This window comes from Vidua chalybeata, chromosome 16 (assembly GCF_026979565.1).
Source record: "Vidua chalybeata isolate OUT-0048 chromosome 16, bVidCha1 merged haplotype, whole genome shotgun sequence".
NCBI lineage: Eukaryota > Metazoa > Chordata > Aves > Passeriformes > Viduidae > Vidua > Vidua chalybeata.
The window spans coordinates 13305649-13328610 of record NC_071545.1 but is presented as its reverse complement, the minus strand read 5'-3'; the positions used below and the strand labels follow the sequence as shown (position 1 = coordinate 13328610).

The 22962-nt window shown below is 46.2% G+C and overlaps 1 protein-coding gene across 5 annotated transcripts in view; it reads left to right on the top strand.

Moving 5' to 3' along the window:
- The window catches only part of RNF216 (ring finger protein 216), a 76703-nt gene that overhangs the window by 16331 nt on the left and 37410 nt on the right, over positions 1–22962 (top strand). For all 5 annotated transcript variants that reach the window (XM_053957727.1, XM_053957724.1, XM_053957725.1 and 2 more), the window contains 10 exons: positions 579–1430; positions 2885–2961; positions 6474–6576; positions 7306–7470; positions 8452–8566; positions 8840–8979; positions 9898–9948; positions 10916–11053; positions 12244–12392; positions 12839–12917. In XM_053957727.1, the coding sequence (XP_053813702.1) occupies positions 579–1430; positions 2885–2961; positions 6474–6576; positions 7306–7470; positions 8452–8566; positions 8840–8979; positions 9898–9948; positions 10916–11053; positions 12244–12392; positions 12839–12917 (1869 nt within the window). The remainder of the gene's footprint in view (positions 1–578; positions 1431–2884; positions 2962–6473; positions 6577–7305; positions 7471–8451; positions 8567–8839; positions 8980–9897; positions 9949–10915; positions 11054–12243; positions 12393–12838; positions 12918–22962) is intronic.

Genomic DNA, 22962 nt, shown 5'->3' with positions numbered 1-22962 from the left:
GTTGCAGGCACTGATATTATTGCAACACTTCTTATCTAACTTATATTAAGAATATATTCCATTTTCCTGTGAAATTAACCAGAAGCACTGAGAAAATGGGTTGCAAAACTGACCTTTCTGCTTCTTAGTTGAAAAACAGCAGCAGAGAACACTGAGGCTCTGTTGGCATACAGCAGTCTGTCTGCCAGAGGCAAGAACAAGGCCAGAGATTAATATTTGGAGCTTTGGTTCCTGCCTGTTTAAATAAATTGGTGATAACACAAATATGTCATCAGTTAGTTCTTCCTTCCCAGACTATTTTACTGGAAGGGAAGTGGGTACTGAGGTGAGCTTAGGAAATTATTCCACTTTGAAAGTCCTATGCATCCCCAGTTCTGCCAAAGGTTCTCATAGCACCTGGGGACAGACTGATGACAAAGATGTGTGGGTTGCAGTTCTGTGCTTTATTAAGCATCTTGCTGATCAGACTGCTTATCAGCTTCCCCATCAGACATTTTCTTAGATGCAGAAGTATCTGGAGCAAGGATTCTGACATGCAGACAAGAACTCCTACTTTCTCTTGTTGGTGTCCTTTTCAGACCCCAAAGCATCAGCAGCCTCTGCGTCCCAATGTCATCAGACCTGCTGCTCCATGGCAGGGTGCAGACACTGTGGGAGAAGGAGGATCCAAAAGTGCTGTGGAGCCTTTGAGCACAGACCTGCAGGATTCAGCTCTGCCCTGTGAGGGAGGTGGGAACAAACTCATGGTGGACAGCAATGCTGGACCAAGCAGGGATGAGAGTGTGGATGCTGCCTTGCAGCAGCCAGGACCATCTGAGCTGAATGGCCCCAGATCTGAACTTACAGGTAACCAGGAGCCTGGCCCAAGTTTGCTGCCACTGACCAAGATGAGTCCACAGCCTGCTGATAAGACAGAAATCATTAGTCTGGAGAATGCAGACCTTCCACCTCAACAGGAGGAAAGGATGGAAGCTCGAGAACGGCGAGGAGAGAACTCGGAGCCGGAGCAGAAACTTGTAGAAATAGCTGCTAAAACCACCACGGAGCGGGAGAAGATCCAGGAGAAGGGCCGGCAGGAACCCCGGCACTTCCCACGGCCGGAAGATGAGCCACGGGCTGTAGCGAATGGTCGTGCTCCTCAGCAAGGGCAGCCAGAGGCAAACCCGGCGTCTCTGAGGGCGTATGGAGGGAAGGCTCCAGGGCCAGCCTTCCCCCGGCCGGAGCCGCAGCAGGACGGCATTCCAGGCCCTGCCTCCCCGCAGCCGGCACACCCCCCCGAGGAATCGGGTCAGCAGGCACGGAGAGACAACGAGCGGCCCGGGCCCGCCTTCCCCCCTCAGGGCTCGCAGCAACCTGGCTCGGGGGATGTGCCAGAGCAGGGAGCTGCTGGGCAGGAGCAGGACCTCACTGCGCTGCTCATCAGAGAGACAGTAAGTATTCCCAGGGCTCCTCTGCCTCCTGTGTGCCTGATGTTTTCAGACAGGTTTTTCAAGGTGTGTAGAGTCTCACATGCTCAGAGCACACAGCTGCAAATCCTCTTTGCTTTGGCTGAGATTCAGCCATGCACCAGGTGAGGAGCATGGGATGAGCTGTCTTGGAAAACTTTCATTTAAGGTGAAATAATGTGTGTCTGTTCCCTGAAAGTCCCTCTTGGATCTGGTCTGGTTTTATCTGGTCGTTTCCTAACCCAAAACTGTAGAGCTTGTTTAGGATTGGATATAAAGCTAAATGAGCAAACCTGGGACACTAAACAGTGGCAGAGGGATACAGGGTGTAGTAGAGAAGTTTTAGAGACACGTGGCTGAGAGCCAGGACTGCTTTCAGCTGCCTCTCCTACAGGAATGTGGTCCATGCCCATGTTAATGTCACCATGATGGCCAAGGGTAAGGGTTGCCCTTGCAGTGTGGATTTCCAAGGAGTAACTGGATAAGCACCACGAGGAATTGTGTACGTAAACTCCACATGCTCCGTGTGTGAAGCTTAGCATGAGGGACACTGGCTATGACAACAGCCACCAAGAAGGCCACTCCTTATCCTTTGGTATATTCAGCAGCTTGGGCAGCATGGTATATATGTGATAAATTAAGCTAAAAAAAAAAAAATGTGGTGATTCATGTGTGTGGTGTTTGCATACCCCTCCCCTTGATTGCTAGGGAGGGCTTGTTGAATATTTTTTCTTGCAAACAGGCATGTTCTTATGTGTCTGTATCTTCCACCACCACCCCATCCCCTCCAAGTCTTCCCTCCCCTTGCCATATCTAATTCTACTTGGGAAAACTGGAGTTGAAGAAATTTTTTTTTTAAGTAGCAGCCTAACAAATTCAGTTCTTTCCAAGTAAGACCTCATTGATCAGTGCCTTTGAGATGGGTAAGAGGCTATTCTTGCAGTCCAGTCTTGCAAAGCAAAATACTACATGGTAGCAGTACCTGTACAGAAACCCACCCCAGAGAGAGCAGCAGACACTGGGAGAGCCTTCACAGAAATGCCACCAAAGGTTTGTTGTCTGTTTGCCCTCATGGCTGGTGTGTCTGGGTTCATTGGGTGGGTGTACGTGGTGTTGGTTTATTTCCTTTTGCTTTGGAATGTTGTATTTCAGCACATAATCTGGAACTCCTTGCTGGTCATGCTGAAGGTAAATATTCCCTTTCCTTGTGTTGTAGTTCATTCCTACAGAGCCTGAATCTCTCTTTAGTGCAGGTGCTCTTGGCTTTTCACATCCCTGCCCTCACTCTTCCTTTGAGAAAGAGCTGTTAGCAGTCATCCTGTGGAGCAAGGCTGGATGGCTGTAAATGATCTCTTGACCATTTTGCCCCAAGTCTCAGGATTGTGTCTGTTACACAGCTTTTCTAATACCTACATAACCTTTAGCTTTTCCTATTGTAGGAAGCAAGATTCCCAGATGTGAAGAAGGAATATATTGAAGAATTAATCATCATCAAGAACTGCTATGACTTAAATGTGTAAGTATAGAGGCAAGAACCACAGTGTGTCATACAACTGCAGCTCTTCCCCATGGCCCCCACCTGCCAGGGATCCTGCTTTAGAGCACATCCAGGCTGGGCCTTCAGCACTGCCTTGATAGTGCCACAGAGCACAGATTATTCTTTTGTTCTTCTGATTGAGCTGGTTTTAAGTCCTTTCTAGTTCTGCTGTGCTGTAGCTTCTCTGCTTTAAGATAATTCACTTATTTAAAGATAGTACATATAATTTTCTCTTACCAATTACTAGGGCTCTTAAAAAGAGTGAGTGTCAGGATTAAGGTGTTAAGATGACTGCTATAAAACATAGCATGGAGATGGGTTGGTGAGTTTTGAGTTAGAGGAAATAATTCCCTCCTTCATTTCACTGTTTTTTGGACTTTCAGGTAAAGCTGACACTGGCTTGGAGTCCATTATTTAGCGTCATGATGTTGGCTTTTATCCCATTTACTTGCTCAAGTAGCAGTGGTGCTGTTTGAATTCTCTCACATCGCTTTTTGGGGATAGAATGGAGCAAACACATTTAAGGGCTGGTAGGATTGGTTCTAGAGGTCTGATGAGGGACTGATTTTGGTCAAACTGAGCAGAAACATGAGCAAGAAAATGAAATAAAAGGAGAGGCAAACTAATGTGAGGACTTGCTTTCCAAATTGCACTAACAGCTCAGAAATACCTTAATGTTCATTATGCTGGAGATTTCTGGGAGTCATGGTAGAGTCAGAAGTTTTTTTTAAAAAGTGATTAACCTTACAGCTGAGTTGCATCATCTCCCTGCTCCTCTGGGCAGAGCTGAGGAGCAGAGGATTGCGTGTGCTGGCACCAGCAGCACCGAGGGGAGATGGTTTGAAGTAAATCACTTGTGACTGGTGTCTGATGCTTGGTGGCCTCTCTTTCTCCCTCTGCAACTGTCTCTGTTATCTCCAGCATGTCCAAACTGGCTACTGTGTGATCCAAGAATGAGGAATAGGTGTTGGTTGCCAGAGTATTCATTTGTATAAATCCAATGCCCTTTCCAGCTAACTAGGGCACTAATTAAGCAGCATTTAAGTGCGTGAGGCTTAGAATTAGTCATTGGGCCATAAATAAGTTAACTGGTGAGGAACTAAGGATGATCCCATCCAGTGGGCACAGATTTCCTATTCTGCTGCTTTGCCTGTGCTGTGAAGTTGTGCCTCCCAAGTAGGGCTTCTTGGTTAGAAAGTCAACAGACTAGAACTTCTTTCTGGTCTTTCAGAAGTGCTTTCCCTGCAGTGGTGGAGCAGCTTTGGGGTGCCCACTGGACTGGGTGCACCTCAGGGTGGATGGTTGTGGTGGGAATGTAGAAGACAAGCAGAGCCATTCCTTGGGCCAGTTGGGCTGTTGAAGGTGTGCACCTGGCTGCAGGACCCACCCAGACTGTGTGAAAAAACTCGGGTTTGTGTCCTGGGGGGATTTAGCGAAGCCTGATGGAATTAAATCCCACTAGCGGCTTCTGTCAGTCTTAATGTGTTCCTTCCCTTTTTGCTCCCGAAATCTCTTCTCTCCCATTGTGTGCCACAGACCCAGTGAGATGAAAAGGTGCTTCCAGGCTACCCTGTAGGCCAGCTACAGTGTCTGCTCAGCGGTGCGTTACCCACTTACTGGATGATAAAGATTTCTTCTCCATATTTTTATTCCTTTAACCAAACCATCTTTTGAGTTGTCACTGCAGCTTTTGTGTGAGAACAAATGGGTCAAAGCACTGGTCAGCCTTGCTGGCAGGGTCTTTTTGATCTCCATGGTGTGTCAAGCTGAATCAGGCTTGAAATATAATAACTAAGGGTGAGTGGTTTTGGGCAGGGGTGAGGCTTTCAACCAGCTCTGTGTCCTGTGGTGCAGATATTAATGAACAGTGCCGTGAGTGTGGGTGTGCTGTGCAGCAGGACCCACTTAACTAATTGTCACACACTGGAGGTCAACATCCCCCAAAATCCTCAGCGTTGAAATGGCAACATGCAGGAGAGTTCAAATATACCCTGGCCATGCCCCAGCTGAAACCCTTTCCTTAGAGCCATGATCTGAGCTCCTTGAAGTTTCTGTTTTGTTGGATTATAACAGTTATCTTTTACCAAAGGGATGGCAGGAGGTGGGAGCTGGAAGCTATTAAATGCTCAGTGCCAAGATATATTTGTTGTTTTCCCCCCGAAATGATCTTCTTAAAACTTTCAGCTGATGTGAAAGATAAGATGTGGGAGCCCCTCTTAGCAGGGTATCATCTATTCAGCTTTTGTGTGCAGGAGCATTCACACTCAGTCAAAAGCTTCTGGCTCAATATGTCAATACCTGATTAAACAAAAAGAAGTGCCCCTGCTTTGAATGTGAAAGCAGAGCTAAAGTAATCTTGCCTTGATAGTGGGTTAATGCTTCAAGCCAGTTCAGATTTCTTAATTAGGGACTGATTTCTGACATCAGGAATTTAAATTAGCTGCAGTTTTGTCTTTGCTGCAGCCTAGCACCTTCTCATTCCAATAGTTCTACAAATGTTAATTGCTTGTCCTGGCTCTTTTCAGAAGGATCTTATTCTGCAGCTGGGGAAACTGAGGAAAGGCTTGTGTTACTTGCCCCAGCCAGCACAGCTGCTTGGTGAGGGTTGAGAAAAAACTGTGGGAGCCTGATTTAGATGCCCTTTCAGAAGGGTTTCTGGAGTATTTGTGGTTCTCCACCAAAGGGGCATTTGAAAACCCCTTGCTGAGTCTTTTCTAAGCTAAAACACTCAGTTAAACTACACTTACCTGACAGTTATGACTGTTTGTGATAGAACCTCAGATATGGTGCATTTACAGGCTATTATGCAAATTTTCAGCAATTTTAGTGGTTATTTTCTAGGTGCTGTTCTAACCAGACCAGTTTCTAGTGGAATTTGGTAATGCTGGTGTGATTGCAAGCTTTGTTACAATGAAACCTGTATTCAGAGTTTGTATTCCATGGAGACACACATCTTAAACATGCTTTTGTCTCTGCTTTAATCATGGAATCACAGAATAGTTTGGGTTGGAAAGGCCATTAAAGATCACCTAGTTCCAACCCCTCTTCCCTGGTCAGGGACATCTTCCACTAAACCAGGTTGCTCTGGCTGCTTTAATGTGAAGGTAGACTGAGAATGGAGGCTTTGATTCAAGTTTGGATCTGTAATAGTTTGTTGAGGAAGACATGACCCTTTTATGGGTTTTGTAGGAATTTTTGTGGTGGTTTTTTTTTCCACAGATGATTGTAGCTCATCCATGCAAGTTTCATGTATGTAAACTTAATTATTGAAAGACAAACCTATTTGCTTTTCCTTCTGCAGCCACAGAGCTGATTATTTTTCATTTAATTCTCAGTCATTTACTTGCATTTTGCTCTAGTCCAGGACCACCCTTGATCCTTACAGGGCAGGCTTTGATTGTGACCTCATAATTATCTGATAATAAAAATTGGACAAATGAGAAATGAACCTGAGCTCCCCAACCCTGAAGTAACTATATTTATCTTTTCAGACTTTGTAACTTTCTTCTGGAAAATCCAGATTACCCAAAGAAGGAAGGCAGAGTGGTTTTAAACCCCAGCAGCAGCCTGCTTGCCAGCCAAGATGAGACAAAGGCAAGTGAGAGTATCCACCTCTCCTGCTGCCTCTGGGCAGTCTGTTGAGCCTGAGTGGACCTTGGGATGTCTGCTTTGATTAGTGTGTGTTTGCAGAGTGCTTGACTGAGCCTGGCTTTCACAGGAGGCCTCTGGGTATGTGTAAGGCAGCGTTAAATAGCAATAATTAGTTGCTTGCAAGATGACTTCCAAGCCTTTCCTGTTTGGCTGTGCCAGAGCTGCACAGTGTCTGCTCCTTTGCCTCCAGCAAGCCCCTCTGCCCTGCCTGCCTGTCACAGCCCCATCTCAAGTGTTCATTTTGATAACTGAGACAAGAATTCCACGATCATCCTGTCACATGAAGTAGCCTTGGCCCTTGGGTCTCTCTTGTGAGGCCTTTAGGCATTGCCCTGCAGCCTCCTAACTGCAAATCTCCCTACAGGTACTTGATTTTGTGTTTTAAAACATCCATTTAACAAAAAATTCTCTCTGAGCTGCTTTGAGGATGTTGTGTGGCCTGAGAGAGATGTTGAATACCTCTTTCTACTCTTGACCTTGTGCAGGTCACCTGCAGAGGTGCCTGGGCCAGTAGGCTTTGCACCCACACTGTGCTAAGGTGCTCAGAGTTGGGTGCCACATACTCTGAATTTTGGATGGTTTTGCAGAATGTCCTGATCACTGAGAGAGCCATTTGTGGCATTCCTGTGTGTATTTACAGCAGCCTTTTAATCTTTTTCATTTTCTCCTTAGGTGCCTAAAGTGGACTACTTTGACTTTTCCAAACTCGCCCCCCTTGACCAGCGGTGCTTTATTCAGGCAGCTGATCTCCTCATGGCAGACTTCAAAATGCTGAGCAGCCAGGACATCAAGTGGGCACTACACGAGCTCAAGGGGCACTATGCAATCACACGAAAGGTGCTCCAGTTCAAGTCTGTTTTCTTTCCTGGGCTTATCTCCCATGTCTGCAGAGAGCACTGTGATGACTTTGGCCTTACTGTATCATCTGCTGCTGTGTGGTTATGGGTTTTATAATAATCTTCCTTTCCTTTTAAGAAGTTTTAATCCATTTAGTAGAGATTTTCAAAATTTATTGGCCAGACAGAATGCTGCAGGAAGTTTTTACTTTCCCTAATAGGAGAGCTGGGGAAACATGAGCTGGCTCATGGTGGGTGATGCATTAAACTGAGAAGTGTTCCTGTATGTCACCACTGAAGTGCAGTATAATTGCCCATAAACCCCTGACATTTAGTTAAATCTTAAAACATTTAGCTGCTGCTGCTGGTTAACTGGCTGCATGGAATTAAGAAGTAGCCAGTCCTGCTTTGTCTTATTATGACTTGTGGCATGAGTCCTGTAGTCCTTATAAAAGAACTTCACTGTCATGGAGATGCAAAGGCACTTGTTTGAAGTATCAGCAAACTGAATGTCATTGTGGGTTCAAGTCTTTGACTTAGATCTGCTCCTCTGATATGCCCTTGCTTGAGCTTGTTTCTCTACTGTTCCAGGACTTAACTAAAACAAAAGTTGTTGTCTGTTCTCTTGATTGATTGAGCACTGAATATTTGAACCTCACCTTTTTAAACAAAAAGCCAAACCCAGCAACAAAAAAAAGAAGCCAAACCAGCTCTGTTTAATACAGCTGGTGCCCACTTTGATGTTAACAGCTGAGCTGTTAGGAAATATCATTCACCTGCTTTATTTTTATGGAATAATTACTCTGAGTACAGAAAGCAACAAGGTGAGCAGAGGAAAGATATGTATTTGCCTCTCTTTGGAGTGTTTAGCTTTCCACTTTTGAATCAGTCCTATGCCCATGTTTATACTGTGCTTCAGCTTGAATTAAGTGCTCCTGCTTTCTTCCAGGCACAGGATTTAAGCCTGTATGTTGTTTTCTAGGCCTTTTCAGATGCTATCAAAAAGTGGCAGGAGCTGTCTCCCGAAACCAGCGGGAAACGAAAAAGGAGGAAAGAAATGAATCAATATTCCTACATAGACTTCAAATTTGAGCAAGGTAAATGCCAGGCTGTGTGTATTGTGCTCTCTGCATCATTACTGTAGGCAGAACTGGTGTGCAGCTGAAAGCAGCTCTTGAAAGGGGATGTGGTCCCAAAAGAGCTGAGTTTCTGCCACTGGTATCTGTTTTGGAGATGCTCCTCATTACCTCTGCTTGGTAAAGTGCTGTGTGAGCTGCTGAAAGTCTGCAGCTGGTGGTGTATGCAGGAAGGATTTAAGCTTTGTTCTGCCTGCTCCATCCTTTTTTATTGAGACTTTAACTCTGCTTCAGGGGATGTGAAAATTGAGAAGCGCATGTTCTTCCTGGAGAACAAGAGACGGCACTGGAGGACCTATGACAAGCTCTCCCTTCTCCCACCGGTGCTACTGGAGCAGGAATTCTATGAGCAGAAAGTGAAAGAGATGGCAGAGGTGAGTGATAGGAGCTGCTTTGATCATGTGCAAGTCTTCAACAACTGTTGAAGTTTTGGCCCTAAACATGGAAAATCTGTCTCTTACAGAAATTCAAACACTGAACCAAATATTGAATAACTATGTTTTCCCCTTCCCTACCTGTTACACATATGTCTCTTCCCAAGTAACTCAATTTTAAAGGAAAGAAGCCAAGCACAGAATTTCATATTTACTTAAATATGCAGCTGTTGCTTGTGCAAACACCATTCTGGAGGGGGTTTTGCTATGAAGTGGTGAAAACTGTACTAATTAGCTCTTTCCTCTAATTGTTAGTAGGCTTCTCTGCTGCTTTAGGGTTTGTAAGTGCAGCTCAGTGTTGGTGGTGAGTAATGGCCAGGCCCAAGGCAGTGTGTCCACTCACTCTGCCCTCCTCAGGCTGGCAGTCCTGTGGCTCCAGAAGGGTTTGTCCTGTGCTGAGAACTGGGTGTTTTTAAGCAGAACCTGCAACACCCACTGCTGTGTTGTCTTCCTCTCCTAGGCTGAGGGAAGACTGAACTCATAGCTCTGCACCCACAGTCCTTTCTATAATAGCTCCTTAAAGATCCTTGTCTCTTGGGCAGATGGATAAGGTCTCCTTTGAAGCAAAAAGCTCATGTTCTCTGGAGGGGCCCATTGGGTGAGATCATCTCTGCCCATGGAAACCTGAACCCCACAATACAGAATTTGGTTCGTTGTTCTTGCTCCCTTTGCTTCTCCCATCTGTTTTAGCTGAATCATAAATAGCTTAATGGATTGGAGGGATGGGCTGAGTGATGTTACAAGCAGACAGCAAGCCTTTTATGGTGGTTTGTGAGTCCTGAGATAATGTAAATGAGTGGAGAGTTTGGAAAATTGCTTTATCTATTCTGTAAATACAGATGCACATGTTTCTTGCAGCATGCAGACTTCCTCCTGGCTCTGCAGATGAATGAGGAGCAGTATCAGAAGGTCAGTATCTATAATGTTATAAATTGAGTTCAGCTTGTGCACAGGCACTCTTTTGCACTTCCTCCTTCTCAAATTCTTTTAGCTCTGGAATGGAGCTTTTCTGAAGCTGCATTTCACTGTGCTGCTTTTGCTGAGCTGACAAAACCTGTGTAATGTTTGTTGGCTGACTTTTAGGAAAGGTAGACAGGAGCTGAGGCCAGCAAGACAGTATTGATGCATGTAATGATCTGTAGTAATTCAGCTTGTATCTTCACTGCTCAGAACAAACATTGCAACAGAGTAGCATCAGGTTTGTTCTCCTTCTTGCCATTATGGCTGTTTAAAACAGATATACTGTTGTTGGAGCTTGGCCAGTGGGAAGACCTTCCTTGTTTGCAGAAAGAATTCTCTAAAAACCTGACAATCAGCTCTTCTGCTTCAGAGAAAATGTAGAGAACAGTTCAGCAGCTGTGCATTACATTTTGGTTTCAATGCTCATTTCCTTTTCAGACTTTGGAAAAGTGGGCTATACTTACTTTTTATCAGTGGCAAACTTCTCCACCCCCACAGTTAAGAGGCCAAGACAGGGTCTGCCCAGGCAGATGGCAAGTGTTCCTTTAGAGGGTAATAGATCTGAATCTTGGTTTTCCCATGAGAGTGGTGTGTACACTCAAGCTGCTTCCCTGTGACTGCAGCTTCCCAAACCCAAGATGCTGCTCTGCCTGTGAGCTAAGAATTATTAATCACTGCATGTTCTGTAGTTTTTTGGAACCTGTCAAGCAGGACATGTAGACACTAAGTGACTTAAACTCAGTGAGTTTCTGATTGCACTTAGGGAATTTAGACCACCAAATAGGATATCTAATGGAATGGTGTATATCTGTAGCTGGTTTTTAGGATTAATGCTGGCAGTGTTTTCTGGCTTGCAGTTGTGTGTGTGTTGCTATAGCTGTTGATGTTTTGATGCTGGTTCCTCTGGTGGCTGCAGGACGGGCAGATGATCGAGTGCCGCTGCTGCTACGGGGAGTTTGCCTTCGAGGAGTTGACTCAGTGTGCAGATGGTCACTTGTTCTGCAAGGAGTGCCTAATTAAATATGCTCAGGAGGCAGTTTTTGGCTCTGGGAAGGTAAGGATTTCACAACTGGACAAGGGGGAAATGGGTAATTGCTGCTGGGAGGTAACATTGCTGTTTGTGTAGTGTTGTTACTTAAAACAGATGTAACCGCACTTCCCAGGAAATGTTTGAATGGAATGGTGTCCTGAAATCCAAGTCAGTCTTGCCATCAAGTGAAGCCAACTACTTCACAATGTAATCTTTGAACGGGATTTCAGGGTTACTAACCTCCATTTTTTTTTTCTCTATGCTTAGCAGTTTGAGTGTTATGAAAACTTTATACAGTGCTCGTAGTAAAACAATAACTTGTTTGGTTTTTATTTTCTACTAAATAAACCAGTTGTATCTGCACAGAGAACACTTATCTCTGACTTGGCCTGTTTCCTTCTACCTAAGGGTGTTTGTCATTCATAATATCACTGTAATCCCAATTTAATTGGGGGGTTGGTTCCTCTATGGTACTACTAACCTCCTTAGTCTCTGATTTAGCTAGCAATTATCCTGGTACTTAGCTGAGCTATAAACAAGTCATTAACCTGCTCTGAAGTGTGTCTGCTCCTTTGCCTCAGGATATGATGCTCAAACTGTGGGATGCTGTTGTACTCTGGGATCCATTTCATGTAAATGTATAAACTGGCAGCTATATTTTATATGACTATTGAAAAGAATGTAATGTGTGAGTGCACATTGGTTCTCAGCAGAGACTGAACAATAATAACGGGCTGATATATGGTCACAGTGGACTTGGAGTGAATTGTGATCCTAGCTGGCAACAGCATCTTCCTGCCCAGTGCTTGTTTGAGGCCTGATTTGTTTAATTAGGCTTGATCTTTCCATAGCAAACCATTCTCTGGCAGTCATCTTAGGAAGATTTAGATGAGATATTGGGGAAAAAAATTTTATGGGGCACTGGTACATACTATCCAGAGAAGTTGCAGCTGCTCCATCCCTGGAAGTGTTGAAGGCCAAGCTGGACGGGACTTGGAGCAAGCTGGGATAGTGGAAGCTGTCCCTGCCCATGACAGAGATTTAGAACTGGATGATTTTTAAAGTCCCAAAACCCAAGTAATTCTGAGATCTGCTGACTTTAGCTCTTACTCTGTCTGAGCAAGGCTCTGCACTGATTTGCTTGGAAATGTTCTGGATCCTGAGTTGCTTTTTGCTAGTGTCATACTGAACCTGAGCCCTCTTTCCAACCCCAGTCAGAGCTCAGCTGCATGGAAGGCAGTTGCACATGTTCCTTCCCCACCAGTGAGCTGGAGAAAGTGCTTCCAGAGAACATCCTCTGCAAATACTACGAGCGGAAGGCCGAGGAGGAGGTGGCTGCTGCCTGTGCAGATGAGCTCGTCAGGTGAGTGTCCCACAGAGAATGCTGCACTTACTGCTGTGGAAAATTGTTCCCTGGAACCTTATGTTTCTGCTGACTCTGAGATAGGTAGCTTTTAAAGAGCTGGATTATAAATTCAGTCTTCTGCCTTCCCAGGTCTGTTTTTATTCTGCCTTTGACTAGGAGCAGATTAAAATTCAATAGACTTGTCTCCCCCAAGACTTGCTTGCCAGCTCTGTGCTGATCCACTAAATTACATGGTCAAAAGCAGTGCTGAGCATATAATATTTTGATTGCAAACGGGGAAGTGATTGAAGAAATATGAGCAAAAAGGCAATAGTCAGCACATCCTGGCAACAGGCATTGGGTTGGCAGCCTTAGCAACTTCCATGCAGCTATTTGACTAAATCAGCTTTCAGCAAAGCTATGTTTGGCACTCTGCATTAATGGCATCTTGTTCTGGGCTACAGGTGTCCCTTCTGTAACTTCCCAGCTCTGCTGGACAGCGATGTGAAGCGGTTCAGCTGTCCCAATCCCCGCTGCAGAAAGGTAATTGGGGCTTACTTCACGTTTGGTCTCTTCTGGAATGCTGGGCAGGAGAGCTGGGAGGACAACTCACCCTTCCTAGTAGCAGTATCTCATGTGGCTGCGTAGGGCAACAGGTAAAGTGTTTGCTGGATCCTACTGATCTTCTATAAAATTAGGTGCCTGGACAGGTGAATTTCAGGGCACTGTTGATAAAAGAGAGGAGGAGTTCTGTCTTTTCTTGGACGATGTTGGCTACAAATGCCTAATAGACAGTTAAATTCTGTTGTCTGGAGAAGTTGAAGTTGCCAGCACTGAACTCTGGTGTGAAAATCGAACTTACTTCGGGGGAGAAAGTTATTTGTGAAATAGGCAATTCCATTTTAGATTCTGATCTCCAGATAGGTTTTGTTATCATCTACCCTTTACAATGGGGAAGGGAATGTCCCAGTGTTAGGGCAAGGAGGTTTGCTAGGCACTAGGTGGCAATGTTGATTCACGTTTAAATCTCAATTTTTTCTAACTGTTTTTGCAAAAGCCAAGCTGTTTTCAAAATGTACATGTGTCAGCACTAAAAAAACAGAATTTGGCCTTGAAAAACATGAGTCTTTCAATGGGCAAAGCGAATTGATGCTGCTTTTTTCCGAAAATGTGTAATGCAGCAGAGGAACCTTTGTAAGAGGGTTTAGTGCTGAAGTGTTCTTTTCCTACTGCTTTGCTGTTTCATTTCCTTCCTAGTGTATACTGCCTGTTCCCCCCCTCCCTGGGGTTACAGCATTCCAGTGGGCTGGATTTCTGGTTTCCTGGACAGCTTGTGTTGATTCATTAGCTGAAAATCTGCTGAGTAGCTTTGTGCTCTTCTTAGAAGTCTTTAACGACTTTAGGATTTGAAGTCGAGGGTGAGGAATTTGGATAGCAGGATGTGGTGTCTCAGCTGCAGTGGTTCTTCATATTCCTGCTATCTCCTCTCTCTCCAGAATGAAGAATTCCAGTTAATGCTCTTGCTTGCAGGAAATGGTTGCCCTAAGGGAGGAAAGGGCTAATCTAGGGAACTCCACAGAGCTTGGAGAGGATGCATTGGCTTTCCTAGCAGTACCTCTGGCAGACTTGGTGGTGATGACTGATCCTGGAAGGAGTCCCTCTCTGGCTGGAAGGACTGCACTCACACAGCTGAACCTAAAGCAAGGGGAAGGTCAAATGTGTCTCTTCCAAAATCTCTGAGCTCTTTGAGGGTGGGGAGAGGAAGACCAGATGGTGAACCTGTTGTATCCCTGTGCTCCATCACCTGGATCCTTTGTCTGGCTTTGGGAGTTTGTGTTGATACCCTCGGGGTCTCCATTAAATCTTGCAGGGAGGTTCATTCATATCTGGGCCAGCTATGGATACGTTGTAAAGCAAGTGATGTGAACCAGCTGCAAGCCTTCACTTTGGCTGTGTGTCTGTATGCTGGGCTCTACACGTACCCAGGTCACTGCCTGTGCATCTCACCTGTAGTTCCAGTCGTTTGCACCTTGCAGGGGCCAAAATGTGGCAAATTGTAACTTGAGCAGTGGGCAGAACTGCCCTGCCTCCTGTGAGTGCCCGGCTGCATGGGGAGCATGCAGATGAGCTGGCACCATCTGCCAGGGCCAGTGTGGCTCAAGCTGTGTGATGTCAAGTTTTGCTCCTGGTTAGGTGGCCAGGGCTTGAATCTTAATATGACAAACAGCAGGGTGGAGGAAAAGCTTAGTTAGCCAGGGAAAAAGACCACTTATCTCCAAGCCAGCCTACAATGCATTCTCTGTGTGTGCAGTCTGAGCTGGTGCTGGGGCAGAGGCAGCTTTCACTCAGATTTGGCTGAGTATTGAGGTTTTGCTCTGTAATAGGCTGCTGACTGCACATGGAGTCCGGCTTCCTGGTGACAGGAGGATTTTCTAGGTCTCCATCTTGGAGAGATCCCTGCATGGAAGCAGCACTCAAATTTCTCACCTCTAAGGATGCACATTTCTCCTCCCAGCACTACAGAGCAACCCAAAACTGGCAACTGTGGTAAAACAAGGAAAGGCACATGTTGCTGGTTGAGTTGTGCAGCACTGGGAGGTGAGGGTGCACTTCTGCATGGTGGGGGAAATGCTGTTTTCCACCAGGAAAGGAAGTCCATCCTCCCAAGACCCCACAGTGTGGAAGACAAGGCTTTTGTTCCCAGCTGCTGCTGCTGGCCCTGGCGCCGTGTTGTGGGAGAAGGGAGATGGTTTCCCTTCTTTGCAGTCTCAGCACAAAGCACTGCAGGGCTTTCAGCCAGCAAGAGATGGGGAGCTGAAAGCTGCCGTTGCCATGGAAATAATGCATGCACAGAGCAGCGGAGAGCTTGAAACCCCCAGCACTCATTTCATAGCCAGGCCACATTGCAGGGACTTGCATTTCCAAGAGTTTCCTTAAAACTCCTTTTCACAGCACAGAGTTTTTATTGCTTTGTGGTACCCAGTTGTCTGGGTCAGTGCTGGCTGGGTGTAAGAGGTGATGGCATATGGCTGCATGGTGTGGGATGGCAATGTCCTTGGCCTGGGCAGCTGCCATTCCTGTGCATCCACAGTGGGTTTGGGGAGTGCCTTGAGCACTGATGTGCCTATCTCGGATAAAATTTCTGCTCTTTTGCCTTTCATCTTCAGCTTAGGCTCTCTGGCCATGAGCAATCCTCATGTTGTTTTAATTAGCAGCACTGAGACTTGGTGTTTTAGGGCACGCCTTTTTAAGCTGTTCTGTGTCTCGGGATTGATTAGGAGGTGCTGGCTAGGAACAGATGCACCCAGCTGCTTTTAGCTTTCATTTTCTGCTGGAAGTGAGGCAGGTTTAAACTTGCACCGAGCTGTGCCTGAACACGACCACTCTTAGCAGAGCACCACCAGCGCTGGTAACGAGCGCGAGTCACGCTGAGCGGTTTGCATGGCTCTGAGAGGAGGGGTCTTGCTGAAATAAATTATTGCTTGATCAACAAGACCTGAAGTTGCAGAAGGAGGTGAGGGAGATGCTGTGACACCCGTGATCTCTGTACCTGGTACAGCAAGGCACATGCAGCTGCTTATGGTTCAGAGGTGGGTAACAAGGCAATGATCTGGTTAGGAGTGTTTTATAGAGTGCAGGGGGAACTGTTTGTGTAATCCAGCACCCAGCAGCAGGGGATGTGTTCAGGATGACACAGCTGTCCAAGGATGTCATCCAACACATACCACAGGGCCCATTACTTCTGTGCTAAAGGCTGGGCCATGCTGCACAGAGTTGCCCTGCCTGACTCCAGATGTGCTGTGGATTTAGGCTTAAACTGTATCAGGATTTGTAGCTGGCAGGGTGCGTGTGCAACATGGAAAAAAAGATTGTCCTGGTTGGAGAAATTGAGCTTGTCCAGAATGCCTCAGAGTAGGATATACATATGGAGAATTACTTAATTCTCCTTGTTTTGCAACATGTTTTCCCAGCTGTTGAAGTCTGCTGTCTCATTCAGCTTCCTGACAGCAGCACAAACATTTTGAAAGTCCTGTGGCCCCATCTCATTCTCTGTTCAGAGATTCTTATTGCTGTTATCCGTATGTTTTTCCTTGAGCCTGTTTATTTGGATTTGATTGTTACTTGGAGCTTAGCCCCACAGCTTTAGTACAGAGGAGAGCCGAAGGTGGCATTTGCTATGGCAGACCCCTCGCTAATTTCTTCTTGGTGGCAATGACCTTAAGTCCCAACTCCTGTGTTTAAATTCCCATCCTCCTGTGTCTCTTAAGAAAATTTGCTGGGACAAGGAAGAGAAGGAAGTGTGGTGAGGATGACCTTGTTACATGTCTTCATAGAACTACAGAATGGTTTGGGTTGAAAGGACCCTTAAAGACCATTCATTTTCAGCCTCCCACCATGGGCAGAGATATTTTCCAGTAGACCAGGTTGCCTAGGGCTCTATCCTGGCCTTGAACACTTCCAGGGATAGGGCTTGGGAATGGAGCCCTCATGCCTGTGTCCACTTGGATCTGGAGACCTGTCTCCCACGTGTCCATGTCAGCAGAATTCTCTAAGCCATCTCTTCATAGCTCTGCCACCTTTCTCCTGAGCGCTGCATCCCTGACACCTCCTGCTCTGGAGCTCTCCGCTGCGCCCTTTTTAAACTTGCAGCGCGCATGGGAACTCTCTGGGCGCTCTCGGTGCCAAAACCACAACAAATGGCGAGTTTCCGTCTGTCAGCTCGGCTCAGCCCTGCTCAGGCTCTCCACGGCTGGGCAGGCGATTTTCATTTTTCTTCCATAAAAGGACATTGAAGCTCGGCTGCAGCGGCGGTGCCGGTGCCGAGCCGCAGGCAGGGCGAGCGCGATGCTATCGGAGCGCGGCTCATTCCTGATCTCCGCAAAGGGATGGGCCGGAGGGAGGGACCAAGGTCGAAGGTGGGGTTGAGGTGATTGTAGGCAGCAGATAACACCCCGGTAGGTTTTATTGCCAGGTTCTAAAGGGAGATAGATAACAGGAGAGAGCTCGTGGTAGAGCAAACCTTAAAAGTACAGTCCCGCAGAGGATGGGCACGTGCACCGAACCGTGTGGGCTGTCCCGTCGAGGTGGGGAGGGTGAGAGTTGCTTGGGAAGTGCTAAGAGGTAGGAGATCTTCTCATCCCAGATTTATGCTGGGCAAGCTACTTATCCTGGGATGAAACTGCAAAGGGAACTAGGGAATGCCGGGGTACTGTCTTACACCTTGATTTTTGCTGTGTGCTTGGACTGGGCAGGAGCAGTTGCAAGAATTGAGTGGTGCCAGCAGTAAGTTGGTCCTAGATTCCCCTTTCCAGAGAAGGAGGCACAATAATCAGCCCCAAATCACTGCTTGCCAACTCATCACCCTTTGAGACACATAGGAAAGGGCTGTAGAAGCTCTGAGAATACCCCACCTGGAAAGAGGGTAGGAGTGGGCTGAGTTAATTGCTGTGGTGGGGTGGAGAGGTTCCATCAGTGGGAGCTCAGGTGCTGCTGCTTTAACAAGGTCAAGTCTATTTATGCAGTGGTATGTGGAAATGCTTCACTTGATAAATGAGTCTGACAGGAGGAGAGGGTGAGGCCCAGCCTGGAAATGGACCTGAGGAAAGAGGTCAGATTAAATGGGGTATCTGTCTCTTGCAGGGGAAAAAAAACAGCTGCTGAAAGCAGGAACTCAGACTAGTCCCTTTAAAAATGGACTGTGCAATTTTGAGCAACAAAGCTTACTCCTTGTAAAGACAGCTTGCTTTCTGCCTTGTACAGCAATATCCAGTCAGTGAAAAGCCAATTGAAAAGGCTGTTCACTGACCAGTGAGAGCCTCTGTGTCAGGTCCATACGAGGTAGCAGTGCTACCTTCCATTCATAGCTTTGTCCTTTGCTGGGGAAAGGTTCAGAAGTAATAAACTGAGTACAACTTCATGTGGAGATGGAAATTTAAGCTTCAGGATCTTGTTTAGCCTTTTGTCCCTGGGCACAGGGAGCCTACAACTACTTAGGCAAAGTGAACACTGAGAGAAGCAGTGCACCTGTGGTGATCAGTTCTGGTTTATGATGACTGTCTTTGGAGATTGATGATGGATTCCATGAGGAATTGGATAAGAGCACCCTGAGTGGGTTGTGAAAGACTGTTGGCTGCCTTGAATGTGGAGAATTGGTGGAGTGGCCTCGTAGCCAAACTCCTGGGGCTGGAAGGACCCTGAAAGCTGTAGTTGTGCTGAGGCTGAGACCTGCTGCAGGCTGACAGGAGCTGGCAGCTTTGCCTTTTCCTCCGCAATCCCTTTGAAAATGAAAGGGACAAGAGGGTTTTCTTCCATCTCATGCAGACAAGAGTGGGAGTAATGTAATGTGGTCACCCTAACATCAGGGAGAAACTCTAAATCTCTGTATGGACCAAAGTGCTCAGATTCCTTCATTTGTTTGATTTTTAAACAGTGAAGCAGCTTTGCTCAGTCACTTGTGTGTCCCCACAGCAGGGTAGCAGTGCCACCGAGTGTTCTGGGACTGCTGTGAGCTTGGTTCAGGTTCTTTCCACAGCAACTTAAGGTTAAAACCCTACCTAGTGTGTTTGCAGAGTGTTGGAGCAGGGTTATCATTTTGCTGCTGCAGTGGAAATGGATGTTGGAGGGGATGGAAAAAGGCTGTTCCCAAGGCAAATTAAAAACATAGTTCTGACCTTACTCAAGAAGCTGTATCTTCCTTCTCTTTCCTCCCCCTCACATTCCTGTCGTAGTAATCACTGATCTCTAACCTCAGCTTCATCTGCCACAGCTAACCACTTAAAAAATGCACTTAAAAAACCCCATACACCTAATTTTGCTGTACCTTAGTGCTTCCAGGACAGAGTTATCTTTGGAGGGGCGTGAGCCAGCAGCAGAGGTTTGGAATGGCATCGAGTCAGGGCACTGATGACTCCTTGGGATGGCCTAACCTAGCGCAGGGAGTGTGGGGAGGTGTTTTGCTTCTCCTTTCTGTTTGCACATAAACAGATTTCAGCAGATGACACAGTCATCAGACTTCCTGAGCTAACACAAGGCTGCTGCAGATGATGGCCATTCTGGAGGCTGTCAGTGGAGTTTGTTTCCTAATTTGGTCACAGTGTGTTCAGGGCTGGCCTTTTTTCTTTTTTCTTTTTTTGCCTTTTTTTTTTCTTTTTAAAAACACCCATCCTTTTCTCTCATTGTTGTGGAGGGGAAGCTATTTGTATCTGAGAACCTCCAGCTCCTCTCACTTCCTCTCCACGGAGGAAGTGATACTTGAAAGGCCCAAACCACCATGCAGTTCTGAAGCTGATTTTTCCTTTTTTTTTTTTTTTTTTTTTTTTGTCCTTCCTTTGCCATTCTTCTATGAGTTCATCTCAATGAGCCTGCTGGGTATTTATGCTTTCTGGGTAGTCATCCAAGCCCTTTGTGCTGGAGGACTTTGGAATAGTTCTCTTAAATGCCAGAATGAGCTGTGCTGCAGTTAAATTATAACATTGATTAGCTTGATTTATTGAAATACATATTTCAAGAGGGAGTGACATGTGTGATTTCAGGTAATGGAAAGAGCACATGTGTTGCTTTGTATGTCATCACTCACAAGAGGCCTGGTACTATGTAGGAAGCTGTAAATGCCAAACAGGAGAGAAGACCTTTCAGAGTAAGTTCCATTGTCTTGCAAATCTTCCTGTAGAAGATCCCTGCTTTTCAGTATTGGAGCAGAGTCAGCCCCAAACCAGCTGCCTTCCTGGCATGCAGAGACACTTCAGCCCTTCCACTCTTCATGTGAGTTTTCATTCAGCAATAGGAACAGCCAAGGAGTCATCACCAAACCTATAGGCTCCTTTATTGCTTTGGTTCTATGCTGGGCTTAGCAGGAAAAGGAGAACATAAAGGGGGAAAAAACAAAGTTCCCAGGTGATGCAGTTGAGGATGCAGTTCCAGGAGCTTTATTCAGTGTCATGGGGAGGATTGTGTGCCTTTGGTGGGGGTGAAGCTGTTGCTCTCGAGGGAGCTGCTGTCAGTCAGAGAAGATTCCCAAGCCTTGGAAGCCCAGGGAAATGCTGGGTTACCTGTTCAAACCCAGCTCTATTTTAGGTTCACAGGACATGTTATAAACAGCTTCAGCAGAGCCTGGGGTTAAGGTGTGCCCGGAGCAGATGGATTAGTGGCATTAAAGGTTTGGCTGTAGATGGGCAGGTAGAGGCTGGTCTCAGCAGAAATTCTCTGCAGAGAGGAAATTTCAGTGTGTGTCATGTGTGGGATCCCAGGTTACGGCTGACCTCTGAAACATGAGTAACGGAGCAACGGGAACACCAAGGGGTGAGGCAGCAGGTTTAGAGGGGCAAAGGGAAGGTGAAACACAAGTTTACTTCCAATTTAGTAAAAATCACCTCTGTGTGTCATTCCTATTTGCATATTATCCTCTAATTAGCCATGACTGACTCACCCACCACTTCCACCTGAAAGGAATTATGTGTTTTGAAGTGTATGATTTATAATCTCAGTAGGCCAGCAATTCTCCTTTTCTCCTCTCCCCTTTCAATGTCCCCCAAAATGCATTCTCTTATTGCTTTTAACCTTCAAGCCTCTTTTCTTCTGTTGTCTCTCTGTTACTACTCTTGCATTATTAATGGACTGTAGCAACTCAGCCAGAGCACTGACATTACTAATTACTACTTGTACCAGAGGAATGGGGAGCAAGATAGAAACTGGGTCAGGAAATGTTGTCATCATAAAATGATAGCATCAGAACTGGAGAGCAGAGCTGTGTGTATGGGCAGGTTTGCATTGGAAATGCCTCCTTCACCTGTGCACATTTTACCATGCTCATCCTCGTTGCTTATTTGCTGCGTGCAGTTGGGAAAAGCATCTCACACGCAGAGAAGGGTTAATGGATCTGTAATTTCCAGCAGCAGAGAAATGGGTTGTGTTCTGCCTGGCAGCACTTCAAGCATCACAAAATTCATGTGCTCCTTGTTGCTGTAGCAGGAAGCCCCTTCTCCTGTTGGTGTCAAAGGCTGAGGAAGCAAAGTGGCTGCATTTATTTTTGCATTCAGCAAGAGCCTGTCATGCTCGGTGCGTTCAGATTGTCCTTGGTAGCACCAAGGGCATCCTACAGCAGCAAAGAGCTCACTCTGCTCCATGTGAGAGAATACAGCTGCTATTAAACCAGAACATTATTTTAGGGATGCAGCAATTAACCTGTGAATATTGGGCATGAGGAATTGCTTGCTTCTGGTTAATGGAGCTGTGCCTCTTCACTCAATTGGGCAAAGCATCCACTTGGGAATCTGGCATTCCTTGGAGGCCTGGTGTGAACAGTTGTCTGTTGTGTTAGCTTTCCCCTTGAGAGGGGGGCACGTGTGACGATGGGAGTGTCATTGACTGTAAAACGTGTTGACTCTTATGGTAAGTGACAGTCAGAGAAGGTCATCTCTAAACACACGCCATCATCTTTGAATAGTCAAAACAGCTAAAATGCATTGGTCAGCAGTAAACTACAAACCCAGAACTGATCAGCATGTGCTGGCAAATGACAAGTCCCTCTCCCAAAAACATGCTTACAAAGAAAATAGACAAACTGAAGGCTGATCCCTCCCGGAGGCATAACTTTGGTTGCTAGTGATGAGAGCACATCTCTGGGTGAAATGTCTGGCTCGAGGTGGCAGATTCCCGAGAAGTCTCTTGGAGACAACAAAGGGACCGTGTGTGTCTTCCCTCTCTGTGCTGCTGGTCCCAGAATGTGACTGCCTGCCTGTGCATCAGGTGGGGGCCCTGTTCTGGATGGATGTGGGGAAGCATCAAAGCAGTCGGAGCTCGGTCCCTGGCGGGCGGTCGCGCATCTCCGTGAACTCGAATCTGCTTCATTGACATTCCCAGGAAGGCGGGAGGCCAGTGCAGGAGCAGCGTGACTCCCTCACAAGTCAGATGGGAACTCACACAAAGCCAGCTCGATATTTAGGCTGGGCAGACTTGACAATATCCCCTTTCAAAGATTATCCGTTAAACTGTCCTAGTCACACACCGCCTTTGGCGCCTGCCTGAGCCTTTTGTAAGGATGAGCAGTATTTAAAAGAGAGGCTGGCTGCTCTAATCTCTGCTCTGTGGGCTGTAAAACCTATCCTGCTGTAGCTCGCCAACTTTATTTCTCTTACTGATGGTAATAAGTGTAGGGCTCTTAAATGCTGGCTCATGTTTTATCCGTGGTGTTGGTGGGGCTGTCTGTTATCTTGAAGCGAGCCCAGAGCAAAGCTTTGCTGGTGCATTTGAGGGAGAGCAGACATTCCCATAAAGTGGGAGCTGGTGATAGGCAGTAATTTCTACTGTATTTAATAAAGCCATTGCGAAGCTGGAGAGGTCTAGAGTTTGCAATCCCAGTGTACTTATTTTAAAAAAAGGCAAGTACTGATTTGCCACTAAAATTGAGCATTGTCAGTGAAGCAAGTATTCTGTCCAAAATTTCATGTGCACGTATTTAATTAAAAGGCAAGAGGGTTAATGAAGCTTTGAGTGCATAAGGCCTCATTCCCTGAATTTAATTTTCTTTAATTGCTCCAGAGATTGAAATTCCCAGCTGTGGTTGTCCCCTAACATGTGAATTAAGGAACCG